Below are 19,376 nucleotides of genomic sequence, written 5' to 3' on the forward strand. Positions count from 1 at the left end.
AATTTTTCCTGACCAGGTAAACAAACTTCTTCACCGGGGAGAAATAAAATTGACCAGGGATTTTTCAGATAATCACCAGGTACCAGGGAGGTCAAATTTCCACCAGGGAGGGCAAAATAACCCACCAGGTAGGGTTTCACCAGGTCTGTTACAGAGGGGTGTTTCTTACAAGGACACAATTTAGCGCCGGAAGATGTTTTGTTTCATAACCGAATAAGCCGCCATGCTTCCTGAACTACATCCCATGGCCAATTGGTCGGTTTTGCAAATAATTTTGGGTTATTGTCGTCTTTAGTTAATCCGCTAGTTTCCTTGGTGAATGTTGTCTGTTTGCATCCTTGTTTTCCGGCATTCTCGGCTGTACTGTGGTATATTTTATCCTGTATTCTGTCGATCAACCTGGTTGACTTGACCATTTGCTGACAGATCGGTATTCGAGTATGTTGATCTCTGGCGAAGAGGCGTCAAGGAATTTCATTCATACGTGTCGAAAAATCTAGACCCCCTGCTAATTTTCTGCAGTAAAACTGCAGAACAACGGTAGGGGTCCACGATTTCAAAGTCGCAGAAATACCTTGATAAATTAATAGATCTGTCAGGGCTTGACCCTCCTCCAGCGCTCATGGTAAATTATATCTCTTTTAAATAAGCTTTTACGTGCATTAACCCTGATCTGCAATGCCCTTCAAGTGTCCAATTAAAAACCGCCATATCATGAGTCACTGTAATGTTCAATTATTATTTTCTTAGAAGACTTTGTACAGTTTTTTGTTGTTTTATGTAGTTTTGATTATAGGATGTGATAAGTACTAGCGGAAAGTGATTCCATTGTACTTTTCAACGGTAAAGGAGACACTTCGCTTATTTCGTGATAAAAAGTTGTTGTTGGAATTGTTCTCTAAAGTAAGTATAACATGACCTGTAAATAAGCTTTGAACTCAGTAAATAAGTCTTTTAGTTCAACAAATAGCACATGCCAGTCATTTTGTCTGTTAAGATTTATATGCGAAATAGATAGAAAGGCAACATATATGGGGAAGCAAGTACTAGACCGGATTTCATTGTACTTTTCACTACGTGAAGTGAGTTAGAAGTCGAAAGTACGTTGATGTACAATTCTCTGTGATAATAGTCTTGGTCATTTCGTGTTTGAAGCTGCTGGAATTAGTTAGCGTCTACTGATAAATCCGCTTCAAAGTAGACTTTAAGCTCCCGCAATCATTAAAATTAGTAAGATCCTTTTTGTCAGGTCAGATACTGTGTGAAAACAAAAACGAATTTAAAAGTCCCGGCCCGCCCTCAGCTTAAATTAGAACGCAGAGCAAAGTACTCTTATGGTTTTTTGAGGAAACAATTAAAGCTGTGTCCTATTCAGAAATCACTTTCGAGAGCTTCGAATAAAAATTTAACTACGGTATAGCTCGGTATTGTCAATTGTCAAAGCGTGCTGACAGTAATCTCACGTTTTCTCACTTGAACCACAGGTACCCCATTTTGATGTTTTGTGCGTGCTGTACAGTGGCTTGGAAGTTTGTCAGAAGTCAAGCGATTCTTACTCACTTCGTGATACAATTTGAAACCTGACATCTCCAGTGTGATTTTAACCTGACCTGTAAAAATCCAGTTGAAAACAATGTGTTTGCTAAGAAAGGCAATATTTCTGCTTACGTATGAGACCCATTTGAAGAGATATAAATTAAGACTCTGACAGGCCCAGAGAACAGTGCACCTTCTGACTCGTCAAGATGCGCTTGGCAATGTATCTTCCACCTTCGCCTTCAGTTTTGCTGCTTTTGGCCATACTGGGATGTCTCACTTTAACAGTAAATGGTAAGTCTGCTATCAGTGATCCATGTTCTGGAAAAAGTACTTTACATGAACTTCAAAGAAGCACTCAATATAACCTTTGTTCAAAAAAAATCTTACTGCTTCTTTTCAACCATAAAATAGTTTTTGCGGGTTTTATTTTGGGTTGTGCCTCCTTTAAGAAATACCTCGAAAGTTTTAAATCTATACTGATCATATATTTTCGCTTACGTTTGCATTTAAGCACTTTGTTAATTAATGAAAGCCAAAGCAAAGGGAATAGGAGACAAGTTTATACGCAGGCAGGCAAATATCTCTGCTGTTAAAGAGGTTACGAGTATTTCAAAGACATGCACGGGGCAAAGATCTTGTTCTTCAATCGTTGGCAGCTGAGAATGTTTCCCAAAACCTAAAATGTCATTTTATCAAATCGTTTTTATTCGCATTGTTTTTTAAAAAAGGCATCTAATATTTTGTCTATGCATTGGCAGCGAGTACAACTTTTTATCGCATTTTTCATATTTGTAACAGACTAAGTCGACACACCCCCTTTTAAAGGCAAAGAAAGGAGAACGCTTGCTTCAGGTTTTTCTGCATGAGGCATAGAACATTTTCCAAAATAAAATTGTATTATGTGGTTTATTTTCTGTATAAGTTCGTAGCGCAGGCATTTTTTTCCTATTACTGACAACAGGCACCAGGCTCGTGTGTTAAAGGAGAGATTTGATTTGAAAATAGCACTATGATTGGTAAGCGGACATGACCCAATGATTTTGCTTTCTAACTAAAAAATTCCTTTTCTGAAGACGAAACCTACTGAAACTTCTGACGCAGTAAAGGTCACAAGCTTCGCATCTTATTACTTTGTTTTAGCTGCGTTACTGATGACTATTCAAATATGTTTTGTGTCTTTGTCAATGGACAGTTCACGTCTAAGAATTAAGGAAACGTTCAACAAGTAGCTAATCACATTATTTTCAGTTTATAGGGGGAACTGCATGAGGTGGTCGAGGGTGGGGCGCGGGAGGTAACGTTAGCGGAGATTTTTGCAAAAAACTGTATGTTCTCGCTCCCCATTTGGGTGTTTTGGAGGTAACTGGATTAATGTTGAACGTTTTGAGTCGCACATCAAAGCCAGATAAACGAGTCGAAGTGCATGCATCACGTGAAATATCTTCGGACGTGCAAGAACGCACCATGTGAGTACAAAACCTTTGTCTGCCCTGATCTTTCTGAAAATCGTTGAGTGATTTTGTTGGATTAGTGGATACTTTAGTGTGGAATCCTTTTATCGGCTACTTATAAATGTTTTTTCTGGAGGCTTATATGTGAACGTGTATCACTAAGCCCTCTCAAGGACAGTTTAGTTGTGCATTGTTTTTCTTTGGTATCATTCCAATTTCAAGATTTGTACTGAGCGCCATGCAAGTAGCTTGAACTTGTCTTTTTAATTCGTTAAGTGGACGCCAGTGAATAACCTACGATCAACATTAAATGTCGCAATCTTATTTTCTCTTGAATTGGTTGCGTACTGTGACAGTATTAAATTAAAAGCGCGGGAAAACTGATAAGCTAATAAATTAACAACTGATAAATTAAAAGCGCGGGAAATGATAAGCGTGATCTCCGACTAGAACTTAAAACCTCGGATGTCTTTTGGCCTTTGCAAACTGTCGTAACACAACAGATCTGAAACATATCATTTCGTGACAATGTGAAACTTATTTATATCACTACAAATAGCTGTGAGATATTTTATTGTAAGCTTTTGCTTGCTCGCGTACGAATCTGCTTTGCTTGAGAACTAAACATAAATGGTTTAGTCTTATTCAGTCGCAAATCCATTTAACAGTGGAATTGGTTTTTAAGTTGTTTCCTAGCTATTTGCAGCAGTCTGTTTAAACACGTTTATAAAAGTCACAGAAATGAGTTAATCCATCAGGGAGAGATCGCACGCTGCAGATTATTTTTGTCACAGAGATGACTGATTTGGCTTTTTAAACTAATCTTGCACCTTTAAAAATCGTGTTTCACCCGCACACATTCTCTGTTATTCTATCAATATGTTGTAGTATATATTAAAATTTTATTAAGTTTTAAAACAAGTTACGTTGATGTGCGATTCTCAGTAAATATTTCAGTTAACAGACGTTTGTCGTTCTGTCTGTACATGAATGAACTTTGCTTTCTAGCTACAAATTCCTTTTTCGAAGACCAAACCTACTTAAGCTTCTGACGCAGAACGTTGCCCATCTTGTTACTTTGTTTTAGCTGCGTTACTGATGACTATATTCACGCCTCTGAGAACGACCTGGATTTGCAAATGTAGTTTTAGTCTTTGTCGATGGAAAATTTAAAGGAAACGTTCAACAAATAGTTCCTCACATTATTCTTTATGGGGAACATTGCATTTTGGAAGTAAAGTTAACAGGAGTCTTTTCGCAGAAAGCTGTACGTTTTCCCCATTCGAGTGTTTTGGAGGTAACTGCATTAATTATGAGTGTTTTGAGTCGAACGTCACATCCAGAGAAACAAGTCCAATTGCCACTTCTGCGTGTGTGAGTATCATGTGAAATCTGTAAGGACGTGCGAGAACGCATCATGCGAATACAAAAATAGAAAACCTTTGTCTGGAGTGAGGTCGCCGAAAAGCCTTAAAGGATTTGGTTGGATTAGTGAATACTTAAATGTGCGGAATCCTTTTATCAGCTACTTATAAATGATTTTTTGGAGGCTTATATGTAAACGTGTATCACTAAGCCCTCTCAAAGACAGTTTAGCTGTGCATTGTTTTTCTTTGGTGTCAGCCCAATTTCAACACTGCGCGCCATGCCGCAAGTAGCTTGAACTTGTCTATTTTAATTTGTTAAGCGGAAACCACAGAGTAACCTACGATCAGGCTTAAATTTGGCAATCTTATTTTTTCTTTAAGTGGGTCGCGTGCCGTGAAAAGCGCGGGAAAACTGTAAGCGTGATCACTGTCTGAAGCCTGCCTGTCGGAACACACTGTAAATGGCTGTGTGAGATATTTAATTGGAATTAAAGCTGTTGCTTGTTCAGGTACAAATCTGCCTTGCTCGACAACTGAATATATTAAATGGATTTGCCTTAGTCATTCACAAATTTATTTTGCAGTGGAATTTGTTTTCAAGTTGTTTTATCATTGCTGGCTACCTTCAAAGACTTTAAAAGCGGTCAAAGTGCCTTTGACCTTTAATAATGACGGCCGAGTATCGTATAATATATGTCACGGTTCAACATAACGCACTTCTTGTTGAACAACAATAAAAGGAAATGTAAACGCAAATGGGTCCGTGTAAAAGCCTGAGGCTTTCTTGTTAGCCAAAGAAGTGGTTAATCATGGACCACCTGTATTCAAGCTATTTTCAGTAGCTTTTTGTTTGGGAACGAAGTTGAACCTAACCAAGAATGCACTTTTATAAAAAATGTTTCACCTGCATACATTCTTTATTATTTTATCAATATGTTGTAGTATATACTAAATTTTATTAAGTTCATGATACAACAAACTACGTTGATGTGCGTTTTTCAGTATGCTAAATATTTCAGCTAACAGACGTTTGTCGTTCTGTCTGTACAGGGCTTTCACTGCAGCAAAGTGGCAAGCTCAATATGTCAAGAACGCTCAAAGACTGGACCTGCAGCAGTGGATGTTCACCTCCTATAAATTGTCGACTGCCTATTTGCACAAATGTTGCATTTCCTCGTGCGTTCACTGGATTAGGAAAGGTTAGTGCGTTAGTGCAGAACAATTGAAAATCAATTCGAGAGTGAAACAGTGGGCATTAAAAAGAATTTATAGGCAAGTTTGAACGGTCTTCTATGCCGCAATATACACTGGATATCTTTAGCTTCCAAATAGTGGTGTGTCCTGCGTCTAAATATATGGCAGGGCTCAGCAGGTTTACGGAATTTAAAAATTTTTCTACTTCAGTTCCAGACTTAACACAACTGTTTACGCTGGCTGCATTATGCACTGAAGGCCAGAATTAAGCGAATCAAAAGATATAAAATGTGCTTTTGTCGAATTGGGCAGAGTTTTATCTCGACATAAACGGGAGTTTCCTTTATGAGGTAGTAACTAAACGCCATCCGGTCACTTCGTTCCAAAGTCACTTTTTTCCATGCTGATCGTTTTACATAACATAGTAAGATCGTTTTAGAAAGAAATATTAATTTAGTTAGAAATAGTTAGAAACAATGTCAAACTAGTGAAAATGTTCCCCTTTGCCTCGTCATTTCCGTGCTGGAAATTTGTGCGCATGTTTTGTAGTGTGAAGTTTGTTTATATCGTGTTCGGTGAATGAGGACTCACCCATCTGCACCCGCAACTGAATGCATGTGGTTTTCGGGCTTTTAATCCTCCGAAATTTCTCTAAATAAAATGTTTGTTGTTAATGTTAGTTTTATTTTACGTCCTTTAGGTTCAAGTGCACGTGTCATTGAGCCATGGTGAAGAGTTTTCACGTGTTCACTCTCCTTCTGCTGTGTGGGTTCAATCCGTCAGTACACGTGGATTTGAGGTGTGTGCACGTGAGTCAGGCATTGGATCAAATGGAACTGGAATCATCAACTGGCTGGCTTTCCAAGATCAACCACAAATGACACATGGTAGTGTTACTTTTAATGGAATATGGACAACAGAAAGCAAATGCGAGAAAGTTACGTTTTCACAGGTTAGAAAACAATATCGTTAGAAGGGAGAAAACTGTTTAAAAATCAGTAAGGCTTTTTGATAGAAGAAATAGAAAAATAAGTTGTAGTTTCTTTCGTCTGTTTTGATAGCTAAAGTTATAACGAAATTCAATTACTTCTTATTGGAATAAGGTGGAAACTGAATAAATGCACAAAATTTTTTTTTCACGTTTTCCTTTTTGAGTTATTTTTTATTCCATCCTTTTCATCGAGTTGTTCCCATCATCAGTTCTATCAGCCGATCCTAGAAAATGTCAGAATATAGTGGCAATTTAAAAGAAAAAGGGGATGAAGGTGGCAGGGGGTGCAAGCCAAACCCTCGTCACACAATTTTAAAGGGATTGTTTAGTGCTTTTATTCGATTTAAATAAATTATGCACGGGAAATTTCGCAGGCCTCTGTTTTTCTTCCTTCCCTGCTTATAATTCAACTACATCAATCAAATCTTGGACTCTCATTATATAGTTTTGTTTAATTATACAGAGCTTTAGTGGAAAGCCTTCTGTGTTTGTCTCAGCTAAGTACACTCGTAGTACAAAGCCTGATGACGCCATGTATATCTGGCTGGAGAATGTGAAGCCCGGATCCTTCGAAGTTTGCATCCGCGAGTTTCTACAGTTCGACGGGAAACACCAGGATGCAATTGTGGTGAGTAAAATTATTTGGACATTTTTGAGAGTTGCATAGATTTAACTGAAAATAACTGTTAGAATGGGAATGGAAGTTAACACAGCACTTCACTATAAAATGACTCTTTTTGCTGCAGCTCAAAATGCTACACGATGCCTGTTTAGCAAATGTTTTGGGTGGAGCAGTGGTTATTTATACGAACCTTAGTTTCAATTTTTACAACTTCCTAGAATTCGGTAGTTTATCGCCAGGGCTCGTTGTACTTTGTTCCTCATCAATGGTACTCATTTGGAATAAGCTGAAATAAGAGATATTGATATTTTTTCTATCAATTTTTCTTAATTTCCCCACAGGATTGGTTTGCTTTCCATGGCAACGGTTCTGATTTGAATTTTACGCTGGCAGGAGAATCGTTCTTCCCTAACACAGGAAATCCAACCGCTGAAGACAACTACGGCTTCTGTCAAGTGAGTGTATTTGATAAGCAGGTGTCAATCACGTCATCGTGTATAGGCTTATCTCAGTAAACAAAAATAAACACCTTAGACGTTTTGTTTAATTTTTTGTATGTCTCAAATTATGAGCTTTTGCCAATTAGTATAAGATCCAACAAACAAGTTAATGTCTTCAACCAATGATTTCATAAACGTGATGGTTTCAAGATTGTCGTGTGTTTTTTTTTGAGAGTAAAATTTCACCATAGAGGAAAATATTGCGACTTTAGTGCACTATGTATCGTTTCTTTGCATCAAATGACGCCTTTTTTGTCTATTTCTGTTCACAGGAAGTGCAGTTCAACACAACATTCTATACATCGCCAGTTGTCCTTGTGTCTGTCAATCACTATTACGGTCGGAAAGTTAAAAACTACATTTTACCAGAACACAACATTATCACGGCATGGGTTGAGGTAGGACATAGCTTTTTATTGCATGTATTTATGGCAGTTTGGCCCTCATTGCTGTTTTGTACAACTACACGTTAACACCCAAGAGACACTTTTGAGCCTGTAAGGAATGCATTACAACTACTTATAAAAACATTGATAAAAATTCACAATACTTTCATTTTCATTTTAGGAAGTTGGACTCACATCCATGCGGATGTGCGTGAAAGACCTGAGTGGAACGGGAGCCCAACACGACCCTTTGTCTGTTAGTTTTATTGTAATTGGAGGTTAGTTATTATGCTATCTTTAATCTAAAACTTGGCTAAAACTAAGGCATACCTCTGATTAATCAAGTGATCACCTTGTAAAAAAGTTGGAGCGATCTAAAAATTAACAATGAATTATTTATAACTGATGATGCTCAGTCGTGCACCTATCCTCCAGTTCTAAAAATAGATCGTTCAAACTTGATCACGTCAGTATATTATCTGTTTTAGTTAAATAATAAAATGGAATTGTAATGCAGCTAGTCTTGAAAGCGGTAAAAGTACAACTTGTTTTTTTACCAATACTCTTTTGTTTAACAGATCTCGATCGATCCATTTCGTGAAGTGCATTGTCCATCTTCTGGGGCAAATATAAGACTCAATCTTGTACTCCTTTGTTTTACAGATCTCAATCCATGTCTGGGCGTACATTGTCCTTCATTTGGTGTTTGTAAAACTTACAGCGCCCATGAAGCTCGCTGTGTGTGTTTTGAAGACTGTCCTTCCTATCAGGACCCAGTGTGCACCGCGAATGGTACAACATACGACAACAAATGCTGGCACGAGTTGAACTACTGTAGAGGACTTGAGAATAATCTTGTGTACCACCCAGGAAGCTGTGAGGGTAAGTCAGGGTGTCTGTAAAATTCTGCACAACCTCATGAATCGCAAAAGCCAATTGACTTATTGATGCAAACGGGTAAGTGGGGGTTTTGCTGTGTAAAAAGACTAGTAGTACTTTTGTTTTCTCCTTGGATAGGATAGCCCATTTGCCCAGAGGGATGAATTATAAGAGTAACGTTTATCCTTGCTCAAAAACTCAATGCAAATTTTGTCATCTTTATCTTATGCATCGCTTGTTCACTGATTTACACATTATTCAATTGAAGTTGAATTGAAAGCCAAAAGAAATGGCTTAGAAAATGCCCACTGTCTCTTTTAAAATCCTTTTATCATGTTTTCTCGGGCCCGTAGGGAGGGAGGTGCGATGGGTGCGTCCGCACCACCCCCTCCCGCCCCCCCCCCCCCCACGAGCCTTGGATGTCCGCTCATTGTGAAATTTTTGTGAAGGGAAATGGTATATCTGTACTTCGACTATTTACATTCAATATAATCTTTTGGGTTGAAGGCCCACCATTTGTAAAGTCGTGTCGTACGTTTTGGACCACATTGTGTGATTCTAGGTTAATTTCAACGATACGTTCCACTTAATGTCCTTCCTAGTCGAGAGAGACTGGGTACTTGTTCATTGGGCTCGGAAGCACCCAAGAAGGTTGGAGCTTGCCACAGTGCTAAAAGATAAAAAACCCCGACTCTGGCTGATTTATGTAATTACCATTTGACACAGAAATGATGAAAGCTATCTTTTTCCTGTCTTCCTTCTATGTACTGCCGTCATTGTTAGCTAAATAAATTGTAAGTTACGTTTTCAAGTTTCTGTTTCGAAAAATATGATTTGATTTTTAAAGTGTACCAGAATTATTGTCGTTGTTACCTTTACTTTTACCTGCCTTTTTTCCCTAACAAACTGCCTTCAAAACGCATGAAATGCTGTCTCTGATCTCATTTCCTAGGGAAGGATACCCCTAGAACACCCCTACGTTATCGCACCTGCGGCGCTCAAAAGCACCCCCCCCCCCCCATAAAAAATCCTGGTTACGGGCCTATTGTTACTCGAGCTTTAAAAACCACAGCAAATGATTAAAATAAGTCTTTATTTTTTAAACAGGTTTTCCAATTGAGCGTGGTCGTGTGGAACTTCTTCGTGTTCCAAAGTGGTCTGATTCAAGCTGTCAGACGGTCGCTTTCCCGCCATACCGGTTTTATCCGGACAAGCAAGTTCATGTACAGATAACAGTCAATCATATGAATCTGAACGATTCTGAAACAGTGCACGACGCCATAACTTCCTGGACTGAAAATATCAATACGAATAACTTCACAGTTTGCGCAATGCAATCTGGGAGAAAGAGCAAGAACTTCAATCCATTTGCAACAGTTGGTTGGCTGGCGTATCAGGGAGCACCGCCCAAAGGAATGACGGGAAACATCAAGATCAAGAAATGGTGGTCTGGAACAAATTGCGCAGATGTGACTTTTCCCAAGGTTGGATTGTTTTTATGTTTTTTTTTTTCTAAAATGTAATAAATTTTGTAAGATTTCAACATACTCCTTGAAATCTTGAAGCTCTAGTATCCCAACTTCAAAATAGGAACAGTAAAAGCATAAGGTTTTGTATGGGAGAAACAGTTGTATTCTTTAACCTAAAAAGCACAATTGAGTATATCCTTTCCAAATTGACTACATTCTTCCTTGGTCTACACTCTTAAAAAAAACAACAACAAAACAAGACTAGTTTTACAAAAATTAAAAAGTTTTGCATTAAAAGTTCACGCGTCGCTCGTGGTTTAAATAGACATCTCATGACGTCGTTTCTTCACCGCAGTAGAAGAAGCCATTCTTCCCATTATGAGTAAAAAAGATGTCATATAATTTCTTATTTCATCTATCTTATTGTTTCTTAACGCAGGACAAGTTTAAGGAGGAGCCTTTAGTTCTCGTGACGTCAGAACATTTAAGGACCGGAAAGGAGTATGATGCCGCGCTGATCTGGACAGAGGATGTAACCAAGGACTCATTTAAAGTCTGTCTCCGAGAGTTGCAAAACTTTGATGGAAAGCATGAAGATATTAGCGTGGTACGTACTTTTAAAAAATAACACGACCAATAGTTTAGTTAAGTTATATGTGAAGAGAAAGGTTAACCATTTAAACACCTACAACTTGTTACAAATTGCTTTAAAAATTAAATAACCGACTTTCATTCTGACCTCTCTCTTTCGCAAATTGTTGTTTAAACTCTTTCTTGTAAATGGTAGTTGCACATCGAGTTCGTAATGTTGCAAAACAGGGCCTGATTGTTCTAAAGCCGAATACCGCTAGTCCAGGAATTAAAAACAAATCGAGGTTTCAAATTATTTCGTATGAAAGTGTTCCTCTGGTTTAAGTTAAAAAGAAATCAACGTTAAAACTGAAGGAAAGCAAAAATATAGACAGAAAATCTTGTTGAAACTTTGCACTAATCTAAGACTAGCTTAATTATGTGTTACTGTAATTTGTAAGAAGCGGTATTGAAGAAAAACGCGAAGCTTTTAGTGGTAGACATGAACTTGTATCTAAAAACGGGTTGCATTCAGAAACCCCAGTCATCACGTTTAGATCAACTTTAGTTGCCAGCTCCATATAAATGTGATTAAAGAAAATATAGAAACCTTTTATAACGGACTTCTGTTTATTTAAACCAAAACCGTTGCATTTTATTACAGAACTGGTTGGCGTTTTCTAAGCTACACAAGCCGCTCTTTACTGAATATGGCTCTGTTAAGTTTCCAAACACCAACCCACCAACAGATGAAAATAACAACGCTTACTGCGAGGTAAGTTTACTGAAAAGTGCATGGAAAGAAATCAACAGGCTGAGTGGGAGGCAGAATAAAAAGAAACTTTATCAGTGAAGTTGTTTACTTGGTTAACTCGGACTAATTATATTATTGGGAAACAAATGATGTATGAAGTTGTCAGAAATAATTCCCTGTCAATTACAGAAACTAACTCAGCCTCTATACAGACCAATAAAATGTCATTAGATAATAAACACTCAAATAACAGCTTATTGACGTTTTATTATTTGTTATACAGTAAAAACCCGCGTATAAGAACCTAACATTTAGGCAAAATTTTATTTTTAAGCACCCTTCATATAAGAACCATTTTTGGCTTAAATTCTTAAACAGGTTCTTATTTTCAAAAAAATAAAAAAACATTTTCTCACAAATATAGAATTAAAAAATCGTCTCAAAAATATATTTATTCACAGTCTGTACACATTATAGTTACAGCATTAATTAAGTTACATAAAACTTGTCCTCCTTGAATTTAATTATTAACTGAGATGAACAGATGAATCTTATGAAATCACAGTACATGAATTCAAAAATAAATCTGCATCCATGCAGAACAAAAGCAACTTCCAGATAGTATTTTGCTTACCGAAGCCTCCAAGAATACTCTTATTGGACATTAAAGACCAGATCATTTAAAAATTCTACTTTATTTCTTGACCAAAAGTTAAGAAGCTAATTAAGAACCTAGTTAGCCTAATTTTACACTAAATACCATTTATATAAGAACCTGTTTAGGCTAACTTGAAAAAAAGTAGGTTCTTATACACGGGTTTTTACTGTATTGCAGTTTGTGCAGTTTAAACGAAGTTATAATACAACACCATCCGTTCTTGTATCAGCCAATCACAGCACAACAGCAAGTGGAAACTCGGCACCAGTTCATAACGGTATCACGGCATGGATTGAGGTAAAACTTTGTTTCATTTTACGCGTACACTGGCAAAAGGCTAGTTTCGAATTACGCTTTACTGTTCCTAAACAAAGGAGCGAAGTCGAGGTTGAGGTGAATAAAACAAAAGAAAATTCTTCCCCTGAACCTCGACTTAATTCCTTTTTTTGTGATCAGTGAAGCGTAACTCGAAACTAGCTTGTTCTGGGAAAAGCTGTCGATAATGAAGCTTTAGACAGTAGCAGTTAAGTGGTAACAGTAGTAGTAGCAACAGCAAGTTGTGGCAGTGTTTGTGGCAATGGTGTTGGACAGGTGTGGTAATGGTAGCAGTCACTTAGTGTTAACTTTACATTTGCAGAACATGAACGCCTCTGGATTCAGGGCCTGTGTCAAGGAATTGTACGAAACCAGATATGATCCTGTGTCAGTTAGCTATGTGATCCTTACAGGTTAGTGAATACTGAGGGCCACACAGGGGAAGGGAGGGGGCCTCTGTTTCCATGTTCGCAGGAACATTTCCTCTTTGTTCCCTTGTTCCCTTAAAGTATTTTGTCGATATTCAGCATTTTTTTGTTTTGAGTTCCCTTGTTCCCAATTATTTTATAGGGATATTCCCTTGTTCCATGGAACCTGCGGGGAGAGCCTCACTATTACTCTTTTACTTTAAACTGAATAACTAAGAAATAACCTCCTTTCACTTAGTAAGACAAAACGCAAACAGATGTTTTCTATTTTTTTTGCAGATATCTGTGATCCTGGATGGGACTATTTTAATGGCTTTTGCTACTTTACCAGTCAGACATGTGCCAATTGGACCACAGCATTGCAAAAATGTCGACAAGAAGACTCCGTCCTTGTTGATGTCAGCAGCAATGAAGAGAATGTGTACTTGCAGCATCGACACAATGCTGCAAAGTCTTGGCTGGGGTTGAATGATCGGTTTGTGGAAGGCAACTTCACTTGGGCGGATCGAGGAGAAGGAAACTTTACGGCTTGGGCTCAAAATCAGCCAAATAATTTCAGAGGAGAAGACTGTGTTCACGCACTTGGTGTGCAACACAGCTACGAGTGGAATGACGTGCCGTGCAGCGATTGTCATCAGTACACTTGTAAGAAAGGTGAGATGTCAATCAGTGTTTCAATGACGAGCTTAGTCCTCAAAAAAAATTATGCAAATTAGATCTTAATCCCCTTAGTGGAGAATATTTCTCCATTAAGGGGATTAAGATCGGTAACATAAGATCGTAGTTCGCACGTTGAACTGCCGCAATGTACAGTGAGGTGTCAGTCATAATAGCCGCGGCTTCTCTGTGGAGAAAGAAAAAGCAGATATTAGCCGGATTTGGGTTTTAATGTTCATGTCTTAAAACAGCTCAATAAAATTTCAATCGCGGATTGAAAAAAAAAATAACACAAGATAAATATTGAACTAACCAACGAAGCAAGAAAGAAAAATTTAGCGTGAGGTTAATATTCTGCCCACAGATAACAAGAGCTCAGTAAAGAACTCAGCTCACTACCCCAGTAAGACAGAATAATTTAGCGCGAGGTTATATTCTGCCCACAGATAACAAGAGCTCAGTAAAGAACTCAGCTCACTACCCAAGTAAGGCAGAATTTAGCGCGAAGTTAATATTCTGCCCACAGATAACAAGAGCTCAGTAAAGAACTCACTACCCCAGTAAGACAGAATAATTTAGCGCGAGGTTATATTCTGCCCACAGATAACAAGAGCTCAGTAAAGAACTCAGCTCACTACCCAAGTAAGGCAGAATTTAGCGCGAGGTTAATATTCTGCCCACAGATAACAAGAGCTCAGTAAAGAACTCACTACCCCAGTAAGACAGAATAATTTAGCGCGAGGTTATATTCTGCCCACAGATAACAAGAGCTCAGTAAAGAACTCAGCTCACTACCCAAGTAAGACAGAATAATTTAGCGCGAGGTTAATATTCTGCCCACAGATAACAAGAGCTCAGTAAAGAACTACCACCCAAGTAAGACAGAAAAAAATAGCGCGAGGTTAGTAGAGCGAAATAAGTCAGCGCGCGATTAGCCAGGTTTAAGCACCGCAAGCTGATTATTATTACAGCGCTTGACATAAGCGACCGTAGTGAAACTAAAAACCCAAGCTCAAGTTTATATTCCACAAATAAAAAAATACAACTTACCATTGTGCTGCGGTGTTTGCCTTGCTTCTTTCTTGGATGAACGGCGGCGAGCCGCGCTGCTTGCGAATTGCGTTACCTCGTATTTCCCGCCAGAATAAATTAACCCGGCAACAGTAACTATTAGACGAAAATGCCGAATCTCTTTTCGTTTATTAGACGAAACCCTTGCACAATCTTGCATGGCTTTCCTGTTTCGCATTCACCCATACGAGTTTTGCAGTGTAGCAAGGAATATGTCACAAAAATGCGATAAAAACACTTTTGAAAATTGGTAACAATGCTACTCAATTCATGTCGTGAAGACTACAACAATCGACTCCTTGAAAGCCCCAATCTTCATACATTCAACTTGTTTCCGCGGCAAAAATTACTTTTGATTTCGCTTTTACTGATATTATTTTCGTTGACTCGCTTTTACATTTGTAACTTACCACAATCCACTTATACGTTCGGCTGTCCGTCGGATATCCAATGTCGTATAGCTGATACAAAAACACCAAAACGCCGACTCAAACTTGACCGTGTTGCCCGGAAAACTTATGAAACATTTATCATCGATTTAAGGTCGCAAACGATGCCGATATCGACAATTTAGCAAATAATATTCTTAAAGAAGATTCACCGGCACGTTTCAAAACCGCGAAAGCAGAAACTGCGTGACACAAGAAACAGATTACGTACACATAACTAGGACCGGTTTCATTTCACATTTCCTGGCATGCGGTGACAAGTTATGTACAAGATTAAAAGACCTCCTGGACAGAATTTTTTTTGAGGGCTAAGCTCGTCATGCGGGCGGAGAGTAGGCCGAATCAAAAATCTTAGACAGTGTTTAATCTTATCAATGTAACAACCCTGGCAAAATTAATCCATGCAACCACTATAAAGGAGCATCGATGGTTGAAATACTTACTATTGCCCAATAATCTTATACGTTATAATCAAACACAATTTACATGACAGAAGATTGGCGTGTCCAGGAACAATTTGTAAAATTTAACGCATTGTTATTTAACCCTTTGATTTCAAGAATGATCATCCTCTAATTTCTCCTTACAAACAGACTGGTGATTAGTTAAGGAAATCATAAACTAAGTGATAGACTGTCAATTGATATTGTCTTGATCTAACACTAAATTCTCTCTACTAACTTTAAAGGAAATGTATGACACTATCAGTTTTTTCTACTCGCTTTTGGGCACCATTACACATAATCACGTCTCTTTGATTATATTATTTCTATTGTTGAGCTTAGTTAAATTCATCTTGTCTGTTCAACAGACCTAAATGAATGCAAAACAAAGACACACGACTGTCGTCACATGGACACCTGCACAAATGAACGTGGATCATATTCGTGCAAGTGTATCCACGGTTACCTTGGAGATGGCTTGAAATGCCTTCATGGTTCTTGTTCTGTAATTAGGAAATACGTCAGCAGCGTCAGCGGAAACTACGTTATTGATCCAGATGGCGCGGGAGGCCTGGCACCATTTACAGTTTACTGTGACATGAGTGACAAGAGTGGCGTTGGCGTGACAGTGATAAGTCACGACAGTGAAAGCAGGACACACGTGCAGGGATGTGAAAGTTATGGTTGTTACTCGCGTGACATTCATTACGCAGGAGCAAGCCTGTCTCAACTGGCAAGTCTCACCAGAGTCTCCTCACACTGTGAGCAGTTTATCAAGTATGAGTGTTATGATTCGGCAATTTTTGGGTTTGGAGGACTTGCTTGGTGGATTTCACGTGATTCTAGCAAGATGACGTATTGGGGCGGAGCATCACCTGGCAGTGGTAAGTGCGCATGCGGGATGACCAACTCATGTGCAAATCCCAGTCTTTCTTGTAACTGTGATACGAATGACTCTGCATGGCGTGAAGACAGCGGTCTCCTCACTGACAAGACACATCTGCCAGTTAAACAGCTGAGGTTTGGGGATGTATCCAGTCCCGAGCAAGGTTACCACACACTGGGAAAACTGAAGTGCTATGGCATAGCATAAACACTCTTATCGTGATGTAGTTTTCCAAACAAGCACAACCAACATTAACTTTTCAGTTGCAAAAATGTTTGGCTAGGCTGCAGTATTTGTAGTAATCAGTAGTAATTTAGCCAGGTACAAATGAACTCATACAGCGAATTTGATTTGTTCAAGTTATTGTAAGGAAACGAGCTTTTTGCTGTTATTTACTGAACAAATCTTCTTTTATAACAAAAAATAATTAACAACACTCGAAGCTCGAAGCGACGATGCGCATATGACGTCACGGACCAACTCATGCGTAAATCCGCTTTTCAGTACAGTCGCTGGCTCACTTTAGACGTCCGAGTAATGGCGGACGGGTTTTCCACGATTTTCGGCAAGCTATTTCAAGGCTTATATTGCTCGCAACGTTCTAAATTCTAGCGCGCTAGTTAAATATAGACTTATTAAAAAACAAATTGACTTTAGAAAAAGACGAAAAGAAAAAAAAAATTTTGGTCATAGTAGCACTTTAACTTGTTACGCTTTTTCGGGGGCGGGGTCATAAAAAAATTTAAGATAACGAAAGTGGGGGCGGGGGGGGGGGGGGGTGGCAGGGAAAAATATCTGATGATCAGGGAGGTCCATTACATTTCACAGGCACTGTCGATCAAATTCCACCTCCACCCCATAACAAATGAACGGTCACTTAATTTAGGCAATAGGGAATAATGAATAGTAAGAAAAATCTAAAAAATGAATTATAGATGAATGAATAGTGAATAAGTCAGTTTCAATAATTCCTCTTCCACACCCGAACATGAAAATCGTAAATTTATATTCTATGGAATAAAACCATCACTTTTTAATTCCATGTGTAATTTAATGCCTGTTCCTACGATAAAGACATCTTAGAAAAACTGTTTCAAGTTTGTAATAACAAAAATAATTCAGTATTAATTTGATTCTTTCTTTTGTCAGAAGAAAATAAAAAGTTATGCAAATACTTCCTCGGCAAACTCTCCCTTTATGTGACACTTTCTTTTCTATTTTAATTTCTTACCTGCAGAACAAACATTAGTAACATTGCTCCTTGTGGTCAAAACAAAAAAGTGAGCTTCGAAAAAGAGCCCAGGCAAAAAAAAAGTACCGTAATGATTCGACTTAGCGAACGGGCACTTATTTACTTTTGGCAGCCCAAGGGAGGGCGCTTATACGGGACAGGGAGCTTATTTAATTTTTTTGAGAAATAACCAAATGTTCGAAACAAAACTTTAATAAATATTAAAATAACTAACAAGAACAGAAACACTAACAGTAACAAATTGTTGAAAGTTCAGTTACTTTTAAAATAATTTTTCATTTTAGCAGTAAATATATACATGTACGGTGCGGTGATCATGAGTTTATCTAGTCGACGTCGATGACTTCATTAGGGGCAGTTTTCTACAATAGGCCGGACGCTTACTAGAAAAGGGACCTCATAAAAATGGGAGGGGGCGCTTATTGACAAAAACACATCTGAAGGGGAGCACTGGCGCTAAATCGAAACATTACGGTAATAAAAAATATAACGCATGGTACGTTTTGGGCTGCTTGTGAATATTGGTGGTTGATCTCTCGATTGCTTTGTTACCCACGATAGCCGGCTGTTTCGTTGTGCTGATCGAGTTAGAAAGAAAGGTAAACTGAAGCTGTGAAATTATCTTTCAGTGGAGTCAGTTTACTATTGATAGAGTTGTGTCTAAATTTCTCCGCTTATGCGTTTTTTCTTTTTGTTACGAACGCGATTTACGTCAGACATTTTGCCCATAAAAACTATTAATGAACCGGAAAAATTAAATGAGCTGGGAGAAATTCAACTATTCTAAAGGATAAACCAATATTTTATTGGAGGGGAGGGGGGTATGAAAAATTTTCCTCTGCAAACGTTTGTTTTTTAGTTTTTGCACATCTGCACCCTTTTTTTGAATTGTTATACATGTCGTGTTTGCAAATAAATTAATTTTGTCGTTTTAGGCCCTGCAAACATCTTTTTCAATATTTTTCAAACTCCCCTCCAACAAAATAGTGGTCTGTCCCTAACAGAGGTCTGCAAGACCTCTGTGAACGAGACCCATGGGCTAGACTGAAAGCCCGCCAAATAGACAGCCATAACTGAAATGTACCTTTTATAACGATTCAAATGAAAATAAATCTTCCTTCACGGCCACAAATGATCCTTCAACTCTATCCTGTTTTTAGTAAGCCGTTAGTTGTAAAATATTCATTTACCCACCCCTCCCCAGAACATCGTATCGTAATATTATCGCATGCTGTGGTAAATAAATCTGACCTCAGTTAGTCGATAATATACTTCCTGTGATACTGAATCTTCATAATAAGCCCAGACAAGTAAAGCTGGTTTTACTTCATATCGGTTGACGCAAGATTCATGTTACACTTCCATCGGTGAAACTCGGACACAACAGCTTTCTATCGTCTTTACACCGATTAAACCCGCAGTGAACTGATCTGTAAGCAGCTCAAAGAGGAAAGAAAACGTCTTCAGCATCAGTTTGATATCTTAATTTTGTGGT

The 19,376-nt window shown here is 38.3% G+C and overlaps 1 protein-coding gene across 1 annotated transcript; it reads left to right on the forward strand.

Moving 5' to 3' along the window:
- The first annotated feature begins 608 nt into the window (after positions 1-608).
- On the forward strand, positions 609-16,955 carry LOC144651419 (uncharacterized). The gene is made up of 16 exons (XM_078511350.1): positions 609-903; positions 1,485-1,830; positions 5,408-5,556; positions 6,252-6,503; positions 7,006-7,170; positions 7,506-7,619; positions 7,937-8,062; positions 8,232-8,328; positions 8,714-8,932; positions 10,037-10,413; positions 10,838-11,005; positions 11,633-11,743; positions 12,558-12,677; positions 13,018-13,108; positions 13,403-13,777; positions 16,112-16,955. The coding sequence occupies exons 2-16, from the start codon at positions 1,746-1,748 to the stop codon at positions 16,834-16,836; spliced, it is 3,174 nt and encodes a 1,057-aa protein (XP_078367476.1). The 5' UTR covers positions 609-903; positions 1,485-1,745; the 3' UTR covers positions 16,837-16,955.
- The last annotated feature ends 2,421 nt before the right edge of the window (positions 16,956-19,376 follow it).

The sequence above is a fragment of the Oculina patagonica genome, chromosome 4, assembly GCF_052425735.1.
Source record: "Oculina patagonica isolate OP01 chromosome 4, crgOcupat, whole genome shotgun sequence".
NCBI lineage: Eukaryota > Metazoa > Cnidaria > Anthozoa > Scleractinia > Oculinidae > Oculina > Oculina patagonica.

Coding starts and splice junctions, on each gene's coding strand:
- LOC144651419 (XM_078511350.1), top strand. CDS start 1,746: ATGCGCTTGGCAATGTATCTTCCACCTTCGCCTTCAGTTTTGCTGCTT. Junction 7,620..7,936: donor ACAACTACGGCTTCTGTCAA/GTGAGTGTATTT, acceptor TTCTGTTCACAG/GAAGTGCAGTTCAACACAAC. Junction 10,414..10,837: donor CAGATGTGACTTTTCCCAAG/GTTGGATTGTTT, acceptor TTCTTAACGCAG/GACAAGTTTAAGGAGGAGCC.